Raw genomic sequence first — 16,466 nt, 5'->3', positions numbered from 1 at the left:
GCACAAGCAAAGCACTGTCAGACTGGCCGGGCTTCTCAGGAGCCCAGGGAAGGCCAGCTCTCCTGTCAGGGCTGGGTCCACCTTGGCTCCACCTGTTCTCCCAATAACCTCCTTCGCTCTGATCTTCAACACCTACTGACAAGGTGATGTCTTACTGAAAATCACACCTGCTGTGACAAGCTCTTGGGAATAATCAGGACCGGGTGGTAAGAAAGCTGCTTCCGTTTGTCAAACCCCAGGAGGGGTGGGAGGTGTTTACAGGACAGAACAGGTTGGAGGCGAGGGGCTGTGGTGCCTGCCTGCCCTGAGCCTCACCCCTACAGGCCCTCCCTGTGCACCCCTTGGGGAAACCCACTCCTGATGAGTCAGGGCGTAGGGTGGCTTTGTTTACAAAGCAAGTCAAACTCAGGGGAGACAGGGCCAAATTAAGTCCTTCAGAGACACGGCATACTGAAAAGATTATAGTTCCCTTCCACAGTGTGTTGCAAAATAAAGACAGCACTGAATTATAAAATCAGCAAGAAGAAGTCCAACGAAGTTCTGATTTTCCTGCCATGATGTCTTTCGGTGCTTTCTGGAAAACATCACATTATTTCAAAATAACTGTTTTGGTGTCTACACTTGGGGATGCCTTAAACTTTGGGTAGAGAAATGCCTATTGGGTGCCAGTCAGGAGACAGGACTCTTCCATCCCCTCATGACGTTGGCAAACAGCCAGCTCACTGTTGTCACCGGTAGGAAGCTCTCTCTGCAGAGGCCACCTCTGGTCCCGGTGCTCCTGGCAGCAGGTGCAGGGAGCCTGCCTGTGGAGCAGCATCCGACCAGGCCAGCTCACTTCCCATCTGGGATTGTCAACCAAGGGCAGAAGAAAAACTCAGAGAAAATCATTTCCTTCACTCAGAACTGATTCTGTCCCATGAGTAAGGTATGATTCAGCAACAAAAATAGCCAACTAAGACCTCCAAAACCCCGTGAGGCAAAAATGTCGTGGTTTATACCAATGACCAAGGCCAACAGAGCCTGGTCAGGCAGGTCCCCTGGGGGCCGCTTGCACCCTGGGCCTGGGGTCTGGGTGTTTCAACCTGCAGACACTCTCCCCCCACAGGCGGCCCATCTGACCAAGACCTGCCTGGTGGTCTCAGGGGCTCTGAGAGCAGCTGGCAGCTGGAGGGCATTTAAGTTTGAAGCTGAGCAATTCATTCAGGTCCTGGTGGTAATGACAGGCGAGTGGGGAGCATCGGGCCGTGAAGGGCCAGAAGGAAGCCCGGGTTTCAGGGTCTCTCAGTTTGGAAAAGGGAGAGATTCAGGGTTGGCTGAAAAGGCTCCCTAATCAGGTGGGCAGGGCCAGGTGGCTGTCGGGTGAGGCCTCTGACTGGACGGCCCACTGTTACTCCCGATTTTCACAAGGGTTTCTTCCCACGCTGACTTTTTTGCTGAATGAAACCCAAGCCCCTTCCTGTCCCCTGGAAGCTGCCTTTGTTTCCAGGCCTTTTGTTGGCCGATGGTGCTCTTTTCCACTTGCACTCGTCCACCTTTGCTGCCTGTGGCCCTCTGCTGGGCAGCTGAAGGGTGGGATGAGCAAGGCACTCGGGTCCTCGGCCTGTGGCCTCCAGCCTGGCTTAGTGCCTCTGAGTAGCTTGCAACCCTAATGTCACAGCAGAGAAATTGAAAGAGAAACGACCCATATCATGGCTTCCTGAAGTAGCAAAGAACTGTCAGGGGTCAGGAGGGCTGTGCCCCTGCCTTTGGACAGATCTGAAGTCACCCGACCCACCTGCAAGCTATACAATCGGCAGTTTGAAGAGATCACAACCTATCACTTCAGACCCCAGTCTGGCCAAAGACGCCTCGCAGACCTGAGAGCGTGCCCCCCACGGGCCTGCCAGAGCCTTACCTTGGCCTGCGGGCCGAGGGCGCGGATGGACGGGACGGCGATGAGGGTGAAGCGCTCATACAGGTACTCGTTGGAGGAGCTTCCTTTCAGGAGGGCGAAAGGGATGAGGTAGAGCTCCCCCTCCAGAACCAGGACCAGCTGCCGGTGCCGGCCCACGGGGCCGCTGGAGTGCATCAGGCCCTGCAGAGCAAGCACGGAGGCTGACACGGGGCCTGGCGGGGCCCGGCTCCCACACGCCGGCCAGCCCTGAGCCGGGGCTGACGTGGGCCCGGAGGACCAGGCACATGAAGGGCCACACGGTCGCATGGGCGCTGGGTTGGGCACTGCTCACAGCAGCATCACCACGTGGTGCTTCCTTTCTCTACAGGTGTACTTCTTTCCAAAAGAACTGCGGACGGAGACCAAGGCTGCATGAACCTTGATGAACTAAGAAGAAACAACTGGGACACTGGGCTGGGGCCGAGGTGAATAAAGAGATGGAGACGTGCCAGGACTTGGTGAACTGAGAGGAAAAGGTCCTGAAATGCCAGCCTGGGAGATGGGGAGACTTTTCTCTGAACTGCGTATCCCAACTGTAGACCCAGGCCCCCCTGGGACAGTGCCCCGTAGCTGCTACTGAGCTGGCACATGCCTACAGCCCTGGGCGAGGGCCGGGGTGGGGCCCTGTCCGGGCAGCGGGCAGCAGGCGGGTGACGGCAGTGGCCTGTGGGCAGACGGGTCGCACGGCAGAATGACAGCTCCGTTAAAAGGCCGTGGGAAACTGATTGGATGCGTTGGGAAGGAGGCCCTGGAAACCGTCTCCGAATTCTGCCTCCAGCATGTGTGAGCGTTGCCCTTGTACAGAAAGATTAGCTATAATCCAATGTGAACTTGAAGAAAGGAAATAAAGCGACGTCTCTATCCAAATTCATGTCACCTGTTAGATGAAAACGGAGGGACGATTCAAGGAAATGCTACTCTGCACCTCCATATGTCAGTCTAGAAGGGGTATTTGCTGGCTTCTGAAGTCCTGGGTTTGAAAGATAAAAGGGTTCAGCGTCAGCCCTGCACCTGCAACTAACAGTCCCACAAATTCCAGCAAAGACTCAGCCGCTCTGACCTCTGAAATCTCCACAGATGGACCTTTTGAAGTAGAACCAGACAAGAAGGCCAGGTGTCCTACAAGCTGCCTGTTCCCCCAGGAAGCACCCTTCTTCACCAGCAGGCTGGGACCCTGCCTGTCACAGCGCGAGTCCACTGCCTGGAGAGCTGGCTGGGGACCAGGCGCATCTTAGCTGAGAGGTCTGGGTGAATTCCCAAGCTCCCGTGTTTAGGAAGGCGTTTACCAATGGAGCCAGCACAAACAGCAAGTTTTTTTTTGTTGTTTGTTTGTTTTCCAACAGCCAGTTTTAATCAAGTTTCTGGGGTCCTGAAACAGGTAACTCCACTTCTACAGGCAGCCCCTCTCGTCCTGCACACGGGCTACCTGTCCTAGAGCCTTGGTTTTTAAGGACGTACCGACAGGAAACAGGGAACTGAAATAAATGGACATAATGATAAGGACGGCAAAGACGAGAAGAAGTCCTGACTCCCCAAATGGACCTTTAAGGGGTGGTCTGACCAAACCCTGAGGGAGTTCCTGTTCTAAGTCTGGTTCCTTGACTAATGCAGCTTCTGGCTTTTGGATGAAGCGCCATCTGCAAACTGAGGGGTGACTTGGGACCGGAGTGAATGAGCAGCTTCTCCTAGTGGAGACCCTCACATCTGACGTGACCCCCAGACACTGCTGTCAGCACGTGGGCCAGGACAAGAGCCGCCCGGGGGCCCACCTTCCACAGAAGCAGGGACGTCCAGGTTCAGGGGCCTGGGTCACCATCCTTCCCTCTAAGTTGATTAAAACAAATGCCACGCACATGACCAGGGTCCCCGTCCCTTTCACACTAAACACCTGCAACTCTTCTCTGGTGCCTTTTCTCCCTTGGGTGTCAGACAGGATCCGACTTGATGACTGGTGACGGCTCGTGGGCCATCACATGGAACTGGGCCATCCTCAGAGAGACAGCGTGCTCACTCCCTCCCGACAGGAGGCGCAGTGTGGCACTTCCCTTAAGGCAGATCAAGTCAAACAGGGTGCAGCCCAGGGTGCAATATTGCGTCCCACCTTCCTACTGGCTGACCTAGTCCCTCAGCAACGGACCACGGCTAAACGAAGGCAGTTGTTCAAACAATTACAAGCCCCACGTGAAGAGGCTAATCGTTTTAGTCTGGAAGTGTCCGTGATTCCTCATCGTGGGCTTGCCGCGAAAATGTGGAGGAGGAGCTGGCTGTCTGGCAGCGGCCAGTGCCGGCAGGAGTGGCTGACGGTGTCGCGTCGCCCTCTAGTGGCTCCGAGCAGCGGGTGTGCCTGCTGTGGGAGCCCGCCATCCAGGCCTCCTCTCCCGGGGCAGCGCTGGGGAGGAGCTAAGAGGCCTCCCCGGCTCCCTGTGGCCCTGAGGCCTCTGACTCTGCCCCCCCCCCCCCCCCCCCCGCCGGGCCAGCCTGAACCTCAGACACGGGGCGTGTAAATAAACAAACAACTGGGTGCAAGTGGGGGTGGAGAGGACTCCTGATCGGAGCCCAGCCTTCCAGCTGCTTTCAGTGAAACAGCTAGCGGAGTACTCGAGGAGCCGCTACAAAGCCTCGCTCTGGTACTGACACAGCGGCCTCTGAAAGGCGCCACCTGGCACCCCTGGAAGCAGACAAGCTCCTTCCGCGTCAAACAGTCATCCCGAGAAACGGCTGTAAATGTCAGAAACTGAAGGTCCGCTCTCCACCTCGAGGCCTCGCTTCAGGATTATCCCATAGCTCGTCACGTCGCCCCCTTCCCTAGCGCCTCTCAGCAGCACGCTGGCTAACAGGAGCTGCCACTAGTCTCACTGGCATCGGTTGTTCTTTACGTCACTGGCTGAGCTCGACCTACGAACCGGGAGATCATGGTTTGATTCCCGGTCAGGGCACACGCCCCGGCTGCGGGCTCAATCCCCAGAGGGGGCGTACAGAGCGCACTCAGTGACGCTCTCTCATCATTGATGTTTCTCTTCTCCCTCTTCCTTCCTCTCTGAAATAAAGAAAAATGATGTGCAAAGACCAGGGCCACAGAAATCTGGCCACAGCCGCTCCCAGCCCTCTGGGGAAATGCCAGGCCCGGGTGCCCTGGACGCTGGACTCTGATGGAGTCAGTGACTCCTGATGTTGGCGAGGTCGAGGGATCTGTTCTCACCAGAACGCACAGACCTGGCTTGAGTTGCTCAGGCAAGACCCTCACATGAGAGGTGGGGCCATGAGGACGCACCCCAGCAGGGTGCGGGGAGCCACGGCCTGTCCCCCATGGCGGCAGCTCCAGTGGGTCCTGCGGGCAACTGCTGGGGTGTCCCTGCGCCTCCTGTGTCTGCGGAAGGCGGGGAGGGAGCACATTCATCCTGTGCCTGAGAGACGGGCTGAGTTTACCAGGCTGGTGAGGAGCAGAGCCAGGGTCTGAGCCTGGGTCGCGGAGAAGCGGGGCAGAGGAGGCTGGCGTCCTGGGAAACCCACGTGGGCACTGAGCGGGAATGAGGCGCCCTCGCGGCCCCGGGGCACTTACCCCTTCCATGGGCGCCACGAGCAGGTCGTACAGAGCGCGGAGCGGGGGCCTGGCGAAGCTCTGCCTCCGGGGGAGAGAGGAGGTCCCGTCCTTGGCGGGCGACATCGTGTTGCTGGCCAAGCTCGTCATGCTCTGGCAGCTCCTGGAGAGAGGGGCCAGGGTCAGGCAGGGCCTCGCCACTCCCCCCGCGGTGCGCCAGCTCCTGGGAAGGCACGTGGACGCTGCCCACAGCCAGAGCGAACACCCGCCAGCTCCCTCCGGCAGGGCCCCTCCCTCCCTTTCAGGTGATTGTCACAGAACAGCAGCACCGACAGAAACAGGAGGGTGAGCCAGCTGCACGCAGCAACTCATTTCCGTGGCGTTTTCCTGATCGAGTGTCCCGAAGTGCTGGTCAAAGGGGTAATCACATCCTCGCGTGGCGGGACTGTGTGCAGGCCAACGTGAGGGCCATGAGAATCAGCAGCAGCCACCACGCTGCGGGAGGACAGTGTCCCAGGGCCACCCAACCTGCGGGCAGGAGGCTCGGGCAGGACCAGGAGCAAGGGGGCCCCAACCTCGGCCCTGGGCAGCCCCGTGAGCCCGGCAGGCACGGGCCGAGGCCCCGCCCACAGCAGGGGGGCCCCGGGAATACCCCGGAGCAGCGGGCACTGGCTGCAGGGCTTTGTTTGCCGTTTTCCATGTTCCGCTGTTGGCGGATACGGGCGTTTTCAATCCCAGGGGCCCCAGGTCTCAGCCCCACACAGAAGAGCACATCCGTCCGTTCCCTTAGAAACTGCTTCCTGAGCGCCAGCTGCCTGCCAGGCCCCGCAGAGGCCAACCCCGAGGGGAGCGGAGGAGGCAGCAGCAGGAAAAACAAACCCTTTTCCAGGGCAAGGCCCGGGCTGCCCCACAGCCTGGCTGGCGTGGCCTCCGGACAGGCCCTGGTGAGTTTCTGCAGGGAGGCAGCCTGTGGTCTCTTAGCCGGCACGGTGTGGGGGTTTCTGGTGAGTCCTCGGGGACCCCAGAGGGTGGACACCAGCTCTCACAGGCACTGCTGAGCTCTGGGAAGTCCCTGGGCTGACAACCCCGCGTTGTCACCTGAGAGGAAACCAGAAGGCGTTTCCCTCCTGGGCTGGGCCGGGGGTCACGGTGTCACAGGAGAAGGTTGAAGAGTCTGTTTTCCACCTTTGGCCTCCACCCCGTCTTGCCCCACCTGCTCCATGTTCTCAGTGTCCCCCGGACCTCGATTCTAGGGTTATGAACAGCCAGGCTGGGACCCCCTCGCTCAGCCCCCCTGCTCGCTGCCAGGGAAGGAAGAGCCAAGGACTTGGGGGCGAGAGCTGCTCCCTCACGGAGGAAACGTAATCATAAGCGACCGCGGCCTGTCTCTGCCATCAGAGCGGGAAGCGCCGATCGCCCTGGGGGCCGCAGCAGGCGGCTCGGAGGGAGGCTGGGGACACGCACTGTACGCGCACATTCCTGGCGGACGGACCTCAGCCTAGAGCCCGCGCTGCCATCGGGACAGCCCAACGGGGCAGCAGCAGGGCCGCCCGGCGCCCTCCCTTGTGCACCTTTCATTTCATGCCCCAGACATGTGTCTGCCTGGACTCACGGACCCGAGTCTGGTTAATAAGCCACAGACATCCGTGTCCCTGGACAATGGCTGTGGCCGTAGGTCCTCACGGCGACAGACGGGGTTGCTCCATGAACCCCAAGGCTCTGAACTAAAAAGGTGGAGGAAGAGACCACAGCCCTATAGCACCCACCCCCCACCATACCCCCTCCAGCTCTGAGCTGCTCTCTGGGTACAGGAGTCCAAGCTGTGCAGGGAAGACAGGGCACTCCCTCCAGCTGACGCACACGACTTACTCTGAAATATCGGAACCACATGCCCGACCCACCAGGCCCTCCCTGGGGCAAGTCATCTACCCTCTGGGCCGCTTGCTGCTTCTGCCGAAAAGAGACATGCAGCCACAGGCAGAGTCAGGACTGGAGAGAGAGACTGCAAAGCGTCCAGACCCAAAAGGAGGTGGGAGTCTTAGCCGATGGGGGAGTGAGGAGGACAGGCCTGGCGGAGGGCAGAGAAGGGCTGGGGCCATGGTGTCTTTTTACTGAAGCTCCAGAAGCATCTCAAAGGGCCCAACACGAACCCAGCCACATTCAGTGCCTCTTCAGTGGTAGGCACCAGCCCTAGAGATGTCCTCCTCAATGTAAACAAAACCCCCAAAATGCTCAGCTGCCGGTTAAAAACAACAAATAAGCACACACAGCCAGCCAATCTGAAACAATAATTTAGAACAAAGACTTTTTCGTCAGGACTCTTTCCCCTGAGCTGGAGGCATCTGTTCTGAGCAGCCCCAGCCTTGGGCAGCGGCTCCCTGCCCGCCTCCCGGCTGAGCCCCCACCTTCGCTGCCGTTTGTCGGCAGGACCTGCCTTCATTTCTCCGCAGGGCAGCCCCGACGCTTCCTCTGCCTTGACACCAGCAGCAGGTGGGTGCACACGGGAGACCTGTCCCAGGACCACAGATCGGGGGCTGAGAGCTGTGGGGGCAGGAAACCAAGGCCAAGAGCAACGGAGGGGGCCCAGGGCCCCGGAGCCTGCCTGAGGGGCAGGTGTGGAGAGGGTCTTGGGCCGGGACCCGGGAGCAGGACCGCCCTGCACTGGCCATGGTGGCCGGAGGGGGCCGTGTCCTCCCCCCCGAGGATTAGGTGCCACAGCCACTGAGCAGACTGCAGTCCCAGAGCCTCTTCCCCGTGCCGTTCCTGCCCGAGTGGCCTGTCGTGCGAGGCCGTCGGCCTAGAGATCCGCCAGAGACGTTCAATCACTCACAGCAGCCACGCTGTCCACTCAGCCCTGAGCCTGCGAACGTCACAGACAACACGGACTCGCTGGCCATGTGGCTCCAGCGAGGCTGGTCCCTGTTCTACCCCTTTTTCCTGCTTATAAGAAAGGGATTGAACTAAAGTCCTGTAGATCTCTTCTAGTTTTAAAAAACAAAAAATATACTCCACTTAGGAAGCTATCAAACATGGTGGCTCTTTCAACCCCTCTGCTGACTGACAGGGCACTGCCACAGCTCACAGCCCGAAGCCCTGCAGCCTCCTGTGCCCACCGTGAGAGCTGGCACCGCGGATGCGCCCTGTGGTCAGAGCTCGGTCCCAGCTGAATGGCAATGGGTCCTCCGAGCTCTAAGCCTCTGGCTGGCAGAGGTGTGGACAGGTGTGTGGACGACCTGCTCCCTGCTGGTCTTGCAAGCACACCTGTCCCCTTCCCAGCACGGTCCCACGGCCTGGTGCACCCAGGGGGCCGGGTCGGGGCCTGTGAGGGGACTGCTGTAGTTCTGCTCTGAATTCTGCAGGGCCTTCCAGCCTGGCGGGCTGCTCCTGGACTCAGAGGAGAGAAGGGCGCCTCTACTTCTCACACTGGGCGCCTGGGTGGTTGGAAACGCCCCCACCTGGCGGAGGGTGAGGTGCAGGAGGGGCTGTGCTCCCATTTAGGCACCAGCTCAGCCTGTCACATCCACGTCCCCCGCTCAGGGCCTACGAAGCAGGGCTGCTCCTTCTTTCTGTTTAAGGAACCGAGGTGCAGAGAGGGCAAGAGACGTGGACAAGGTGACAGGTCAGGCCTCCCCCCTGGCAGGGGAGCGGTTTTCACTGAGCCTTGTCAACCTTCAGGACACACTGAGCAACCTGTAGGCCTGCACGAGCCTCCGACCCTGGTCTCCTGGCTGCTGGGTCTAAGGGGGGAGCTGACGGAGGCGCCTCTGCCTGGTGCTGCGGTCCGGTCCGTCACGAAGGAAGCCGGCTCAGACTCACAGCTGCACCACCGCACGGCTCCAGCAGGTGGCACTGGCTCGCTTTCCTCCAGGCCTGTCCATTTACTGCCAGGAACCGTCCCGCTAATTGACAGCCTAGCTCTCGGCGTTTTCTCACACCACATTGTCTTCATTAACTCACTCCTCAGATGATGTTTATTAATCTACTTCTGCAGAAACATTCATTTTCTCCACTGCATGCCATCTGTGTGGTGACGGGAAAGGAGAGGGAGCGAGCTCGCGTCCAGGGAGCAGGGCGGGCAGGGAGGGGGAGGGCCGGTCCCTGCGCGTGCAGATGCCGCGCTCTGAGATGATATGTGAAGCGCTGCGAGCAGGGCGTCAGGGTGCAGTGGATGTCTCTGGGATGACGACAAACACCAGGCGGCCGGGCAGCACTCACTGCTCATGAATCTCCTCAGGGATGAAGAGCTCCATTGCCCAGGCAGGGGATTTATAGCCGGGCTGGGCCTGCAGGGACCCTGTGCTGGCCTCACTCGTGTGCGCACACGCTAGTGCCGCCCGCATGCAACCATGTCGGGGACTGGAGTGCCTGCGGGTGTGACAGCCTGTGGAGGGGACGCCCGGGGCGCCTGCGGGACGCGGGCTGGAAGTCTCCGTCGGAACTGCCGTGTCTGGGCACACGTCAGCTGCTCCGGCCTCCAGGCAGGGCTCCCGGAGGGGAGGCCCAGGATGTCTGCATGGTCGCAGGGAGCTCAGGCCTCCTGAGGCCCCAGCCAGGCCTGAGGCTGCTGCGAGCCTGCATGTACGTGACCTTAATGCTTGAACACAGGCGCGAGAGCCGAGGCCCCTCTTTCCCGTGTCCTGTCCTCCTGACCTCACTTCCCCACCAGGCACACGGGTCCCGTGTGGACGCAGGGCTGCGGGACACGCCGGCCAGGACACTCACCTCGGCACATCTGGCCACGGCATCTTTCCGACTACCGTAAGGGAGGGGACAGGGGGAACTACTCGACACAGGATCTCCTGGGGTGGGCCAGGTCTAGGCTGTGACGTGTGTGCATCACTGGAGTCCTTTCCACAAGGTCCCCCTGCCCCTCCGCTGTGACAGGTGAGAAAACAGGACTCGGTGAAGCAGCTCACCTAAGGCCACGAGGTCGGGCAGGCCCTGCTCCTCGAAGCAGTCAGACAGCAGGAAGCCCACAGCCTGGGGCCCTGTTCTCCGGGGAGCCCGGAGCCAGAGCTGCTGTGACCTCTGCCCCGTCCCACAGGGTGACAGACACTGCACAGAGCACCCGTTTCCAGGCTGGGCAGGGCAGGAAGGAGGAAGGCGGTGGTGGTGAGCTCACTGTAGGTGTGGCTGCCTTGACTCAGCACCATTCCCTCCTCTGCTCAGGCGCAGGGCTCCTCGCTTCTCAGGATGCCTCTATCACACACGTTCACTTTCAAGTGGCCAGGGGTCCCTGAGGAGGACAGTGACTGGACCCACCCATGTGGCTGCTGTTGGTGGGGAAGGCCCCTGCCCAGAATCGCCACCATGAGGGCTGGCCCGGGTCAGGGTTGGAGAGGACACTCCGCCCTCTTGTTGGGCTAACAGGAGAGCAGACAGAACCTTGGCCTGGAGCCTCAGGGCCACCAACAGAGAGCAGAGGACGGGCCTGGCAGGACACCAGCCAGAACGGAGTACGGAACCTCAAGGCTCAAGCCAGGGCTGTGGCTGTAACTGATATACAATCGGATCATCAGTCTGCATTTATTCAAAGGCTTTCTGGTATCTGGCGGCCAGAGAGAGGTTGTAAGGGGAGGAAGCATCAAGCTATTCAATCAGGTTTTGGGGTAAAGATTTGATTCAAAAAGTGGCTGAATCACCGACTTTGGTGCCATCAAAACCTCAGACCCAAGCGGGAAGAGAAAGAAACTCCTTACTACACAGCAGGGTCTGTCTATTCATCACATTTACTGCATCCTCGTAACAACTCACCCACAGGCATCTTTACCCCCATTTTCCAGATGAAAAAATTAAAGGATCAAGGTTACCCACTAACTAATAAAAGGTAGAGCCAGGTTTCAAATCCAGGTCTGTCTGGCCCTGGAGCCCACAGTTTCTCGCCTCCACTCTGTGCCTCACCCAGAAAAATGCCCCGACCTCGGACTACAGGGTACAGACACCGTGGGTCCAGGCCTCCTGGCCTACAGTGGACTTTGGTGGCATCACACAGCTGCTCCAGTGTGGCCCTGGCGGCAGGCACCACACACACACACACACACACACACACACACACTCAAACACTGGCCTTTCACCCTCGGCATTCCTTTCAAAGCGTGTGCAGGGATGAGAGAGACAGGCCTTTCTGAGGCTGCTGCTCTGCCGTGGGGCGCAGCCATGGCCCACGGTCTAAACAAGAGAAGAAGCCTCGTTTTCCTCACTAATGGTACCTGCCCAGGGCTCGACATGCACGTGTGTTTTCTGCCCAAGTGCACAGACAAGAAAAAAATAGTGGCTGCAGAGACTCAAAAGCAAAGGCAGGACAGAGACCAAGTCTATGTGGCGAGAGGGAAATCTAAAGCCAAGGCTCACTTGACTCGCATCAGCTCGGCAGCCTCAGCGCCAAACCAGTCCAGCAAACCGCCCGGAACAAAAGGGCTACGGAACCCATGAATCACGGAGCTGGAGAGCCCGCAGAGGGAGCTGGGCTGCTCCTGCGTGCAGGGCCCTGCGCACACGCTGCTTCCGCCTCACCTCTGCGGGCTCAGGGACGAGGCTTTGTCGGCCAGTCAATACCAGGCGCCGGCAGGAAAGCCGCTGCCTAGCTAGCCGTCCTGGTCGGTGGCAAAGCAGCGCCTCGGAGCAGAGCTCCCTGGACATGGAAGGGACCGAGAGGGGCCCCAGAGGGGCGGGGGAGACACAGGGCAGGCCTCACGGTGGCAGGCGCAGGCAGACGGCAGCTGGGAGGCACAACCTGAGCCCAGTACTAGCACCTGCTTCTGGGCGGTCTCCACCCTCCCTGGCCTGCATCCCTCAGCTGTGAGAAGCAAGCCTGGCCGGAAGTTCGCCAGGACCCGCACCATTCTGACTGACAAGGATGATTCTGCCTCTGTGGTTCCCTCAGTAGCTCTGCTCCCCTTGAATGGAGGCCAGAGGGGCCCCCTCCCCTTCCTGGGCTTGTCAGGAAGTGTTGGGAGCACACAGTGTGGGACCTGTCCTGGGCCTTACCGCTCGCTATGTTGAAGCTGAAAGCATGCAGGCCACGTCCCTTCTCCAATCTGCCCTCAGAAGGTCAAGACTGGAAGGGCCTGCAGATGCCACTTCCGAACCTTTCTCTGTCCTGAGGGCAGGCCTGCGGCCTGAGCCGTGTGAGGCTCTGCGGGGGGAGCCGGGGGCCAAGCAGTCGGACAGGGAGCCCTGGCTGCTCCCCACCCAGCCTCGGGGTGGCCCAGTCCTCAGCCTGGCTGCGGGCACAGCTGACATTGTTTAAATGAACCAATAAATGAATGCACAGTGTGTGCTCAGAAGGACAGCTGTTTTCCCGAAAGGAACAACTACATGATGCAAAATTCACACCCCGTCCCACCCAGGTTGCAGCAGGGTCCCAGGTGCACCTGGTTTGACCCTCCTGACAGCCAGCGCACCTGTGACCAGGTCGGCCAGGGACACGAGGGCCTGCCTTTGGGACCCACATAAAGGACATGAGGTGGGACAGGACAAGGAAGGGCAGGTGAGGCCACAGCCCACGGTGGCCAGCACCTGCTGCACAAGTGCATACAGATTTCACCCTCTCCGTCTATCCACCCACGTTACCCTAAGAATTCAACGTTAGCAGTGTCCTTCCCACTATGCCAACGGCAGGAAGCCACAGGTGTGCGGTGCCGCCTATGCCTCAGGCAGCCGGTCAGTGTGTTATTTGGATATTAACTCCTTTACTTCCCACGTTAAAGGAACACTGCAAAGCAGGAAGCGTGTCCCCATTTCAGCGACGAGGAAAGTGAGGCTCCCGGGTGAAATCACCTGCCCCCCGTCCCACAGCCGGCACACGGCAAGGCCCGACCCTGAGCCCTGAGCTGTCCCCGCTCTAGTTTACAACCACGGACGTCACCCGGCAGAGCGAGAACCACCTGCCTCCCGGGCTGAGAAGCTGGCCTAGGACGGTGTGAGCCCAGGCCTCCCCGTGACCGTCTCCCTCCACAGAACTGAAGGCTGTGGGGACACCTGCTAACGGGGGACGGAGGGAGGAGGAATGCGGTGAACCAGCTCACAGTTTTGGTCTCCTCTCAGCCAAGCTGCCAGTTCCTACATCCCTGGCCCTTGGCTCCCGTCCCACCCAGCTCCCCCTGACAGCACATACCGAGAGGAACCCAGGCCTGGGGCAGGGACAGGCGGGCACGCACTGCCCCGCACAGCAGGCGCCCGGCAGAGGCTGCCTCCCAGAGCACAGCACCTCCCTCCTGAGTCCAGCTCACCCTGCTGCCCTTTGAGTCAGGCCCTTGGGACGTGGCAGAGACCCCAGAGCCCAGGTGCCCTTCTGGAAAGGTCTACCTCAATGTGACTCCCCGGTTGTTGCCAGGCAACCAAATGCAGTAGAAGAGGTGCCTCTCAACCCCAACTGCCTGCCCGTTTTTCTGGACACAGCTCAGCCATCACCCCTGATGAAAAGATGCAGGGTGTGCTGGTGGCAATTCCAACATCAACTCTTCTCAAAACCACTAAAACCTATTTGATCAAGTGATGGGGATGGGGCCTCGGGGCAGACAGGTGGGCCTGGGTCTGGACCAGCGCCCCCTCCAGCAGTGCCGGCTTCCCCACTCTCCTTGGCCCCGTCAACCTCAGGCCAGGGGGTCAACACAGGTGCCAGCCCCAGAGTTACAGGCACCAGCTGGCAGGGAAGTGTGCCATGCTACTCCGCCTCCACCTGGTAGTCAGGAAGTCAGCTCAAGGCTCCGTGAAGACGGGCCAACCGCCTCCCACACAGCCACACGCCGACTGTCCCTCCGAGCCCGCGCTCTCTTCTCACTTGACCCCGAGGGGCCGCTGTGACACTGAGGCCCAGAGGAGCACGGGCTGTGGGAGGTCACGCTCGCTTCTGCGAACGCAGGACACGACCAGAAGCCGGCGGCGGGAAGGAGCATCGCTGAAGGCACCTCGCCCCGCACCGGCTGGGAGCGCCCACTCTCACCTGTTAAAGAGGTTGTTGCGGCGAACCATCCGGAGGAAGCCTGTGGGGTCCGTCACCGAGTTGAGCTTACTGTTCATCTCTTCAAACTGCTGGTCCATGAGGTCTCCGGCTTCGCTCTCGGTCTCGCTGCTGGCACAGGCCCTGCGGGGAAAGTGCAGCGCAAGCCCATCACAGAGAGGAAGCCCTGAGCACGGCAGTCAACCAAGTGGTCCTGTGGCACTGCCCCGCCCAACGGGCCCCTGGTGCCAGGTCACCTGCGCCCCCTCCTGGCATCCCTGCCGCTTCTTCCCTCTTCCGTCCATGCTTCTCGGGATGCACTCGGGGTGCTTCTGGCCGTCACCCCCACTGGGCTGGGCACTCCCCACAGGAAGGAGCTGCGCCAGAGCCAGTACTGCCCTCCCTGCGTCTGGTGAGTGCCTGACACATAGTAGGTGCTTGGCAACTGTCTGCGAAGGAACAGCACCACCTGCCTTGTCTGTGTGGGCCCGCAGGGGGCCCTTCCGAGGTAGAGCTCAGGTGAGTGAGCGTGTGGCAATCCTCCCAGCACTCGCTCCATCCCATTCCACCCAGAAATAGCAGCTGAGCACCTGCCCCGTGTTGGCACCACGCTCGGCCCGGGGAGACACAGGCCAAAAAGGCACCTCCCAGCTGAGGAGCCAGACGTGCACACCCGTGGCTGCCATGGCAGGGGGAGCAGCACCGTTTGAAATGTGGGCTTGAGAAATGCTGCCGATCGGAATTAATAAATTCATATTTCCCCTATGACAGAACGTAACAGAACATCTCACAATGGCCTTTAAATAAACACAGATACCCAGGAGCGCCTGGCTCACCGTTACGAGTAAACTGACAAAAGGCTTCTGAAACGTAAGCGCTGTGCACTGTGGCCCGTGAGGCCAGCCAGCCGCCACGGGAGCACGTGTCCGAGGGGCGCTGGGTCCTCGCCCCGCAGCGCCTGGGGGCTCAGCAGAGGCAGATGCCCCACCTCCCCGGGGTGACGGTTCCACTCAGACGCTGCAGAAACGATGACAATATTGAGTCCACAGATAACATGACGGCTGTTTAAAGGGTCCTGCTGTCCAGGGGCCAGCGTGGGAGGGTGGAGAGCACCGGGCACTGGGGCGGAAGGTGACTCAGCGACGTGCGGCTCTCACGGGCTGGAGCAGGGGATCTGGACAGGAGCGGACTTCCTGCTGCCCAGCGGGAAGAGGTTCTTGCCTCGAGATTTAGGCTGACAATGAACATGGCCTGTTTCAAACAGCCAGGCTGCTGAACCTGTGACATCAGGGTTACACGACGGAGAGGGGTGACGAGGCCTTGCTGAGTCATTACCGGGTCAAATGCGATCTGGCGTGACCTGCCTCGTAAGCCTGAATGCTCCATGTGAACGTCAACCCTGGAGACGGCACGTTCTGCTGTCACCCTGACTGGGCGCAGGGTGTGTGGACATGTGGTCAAGCGTTACTCTGGGTGTGTCTGTCAGGGTGTTTCTGGATGAGTTGGCCTTGGGAGCAGTGGACTGAGGAAAGCAAATAGCCCCCCTCCCACCCCCCGCCCCCCGCATGTGGGTGGCCGCATCCAATCCACTGAGGGCCTGAGCGGAACGAAAGGTGGAGTAGGAGAGACACCCCTCTCTGCCTAACGGTCCAAGAGCCGGGACACTGAGCACCTCCCGCCTGCAGACTTGGACTCAGACTGGAGCTGACATCATCGGCTCCCCTGGGCCTCTAGCTTGCCAACTGCAGGCCTTGGGACTTCTCGGCCGCCATAAGCCTGTGAGCCAATTCCTAATGAATCTGTGTGTGTGTGTGTGTCCTACTGGCTCTGTTTCCCTGGAGGACCCACACTGACATGCCTGGTGATGAGGCACCAGAGTCCCGACTCAGCCATGTTCCTTGCAGACTCAGCCACCAGGAAAGGGTCCCAAGCGCTCAGGCCTAGAAAGTGCGAGAACGGAGCGTGTTCAGGGACAGCACAGAGGTGTGATGTGGGACAGCCTTTACCCCAGGACCTGCTTTTCTTCCTGACCCGCACATCCTGGAAACAAGCCT

The 16,466-nt window shown here is 60.1% G+C and overlaps 1 protein-coding gene across 1 annotated transcript in view; it reads right to left on the bottom strand.

The window, feature by feature from the left end:
- Window positions 1-16,466, bottom strand: part of TTC28 (tetratricopeptide repeat domain 28) — a 379,564-nt gene that overhangs the window by 18,975 nt on the left and 344,123 nt on the right. Inside the window, exons 13-15 of the mRNA XM_036353570.1 lie at window positions 14,416-14,556; window positions 5,493-5,634; window positions 1,895-2,074 (exon numbers count right to left, since the gene is read on the bottom strand). Coding sequence (XP_036209463.1) covers window positions 1,895-2,074; window positions 5,493-5,634; window positions 14,416-14,556 — 463 coding nt within the window. The remainder of the gene's footprint in view (window positions 1-1,894; window positions 2,075-5,492; window positions 5,635-14,415; window positions 14,557-16,466) is intronic.

The sequence above is a fragment of the Myotis myotis genome, unplaced genomic scaffold (genome assembly GCF_014108235.1).
Source record: "Myotis myotis isolate mMyoMyo1 unplaced genomic scaffold, mMyoMyo1.p scaffold_m19_p_20, whole genome shotgun sequence".
Lineage (NCBI taxonomy): Eukaryota > Metazoa > Chordata > Mammalia > Chiroptera > Vespertilionidae > Myotis > Myotis myotis.
This window is presented reverse-complemented; position numbering and strand designations above follow the sequence as displayed.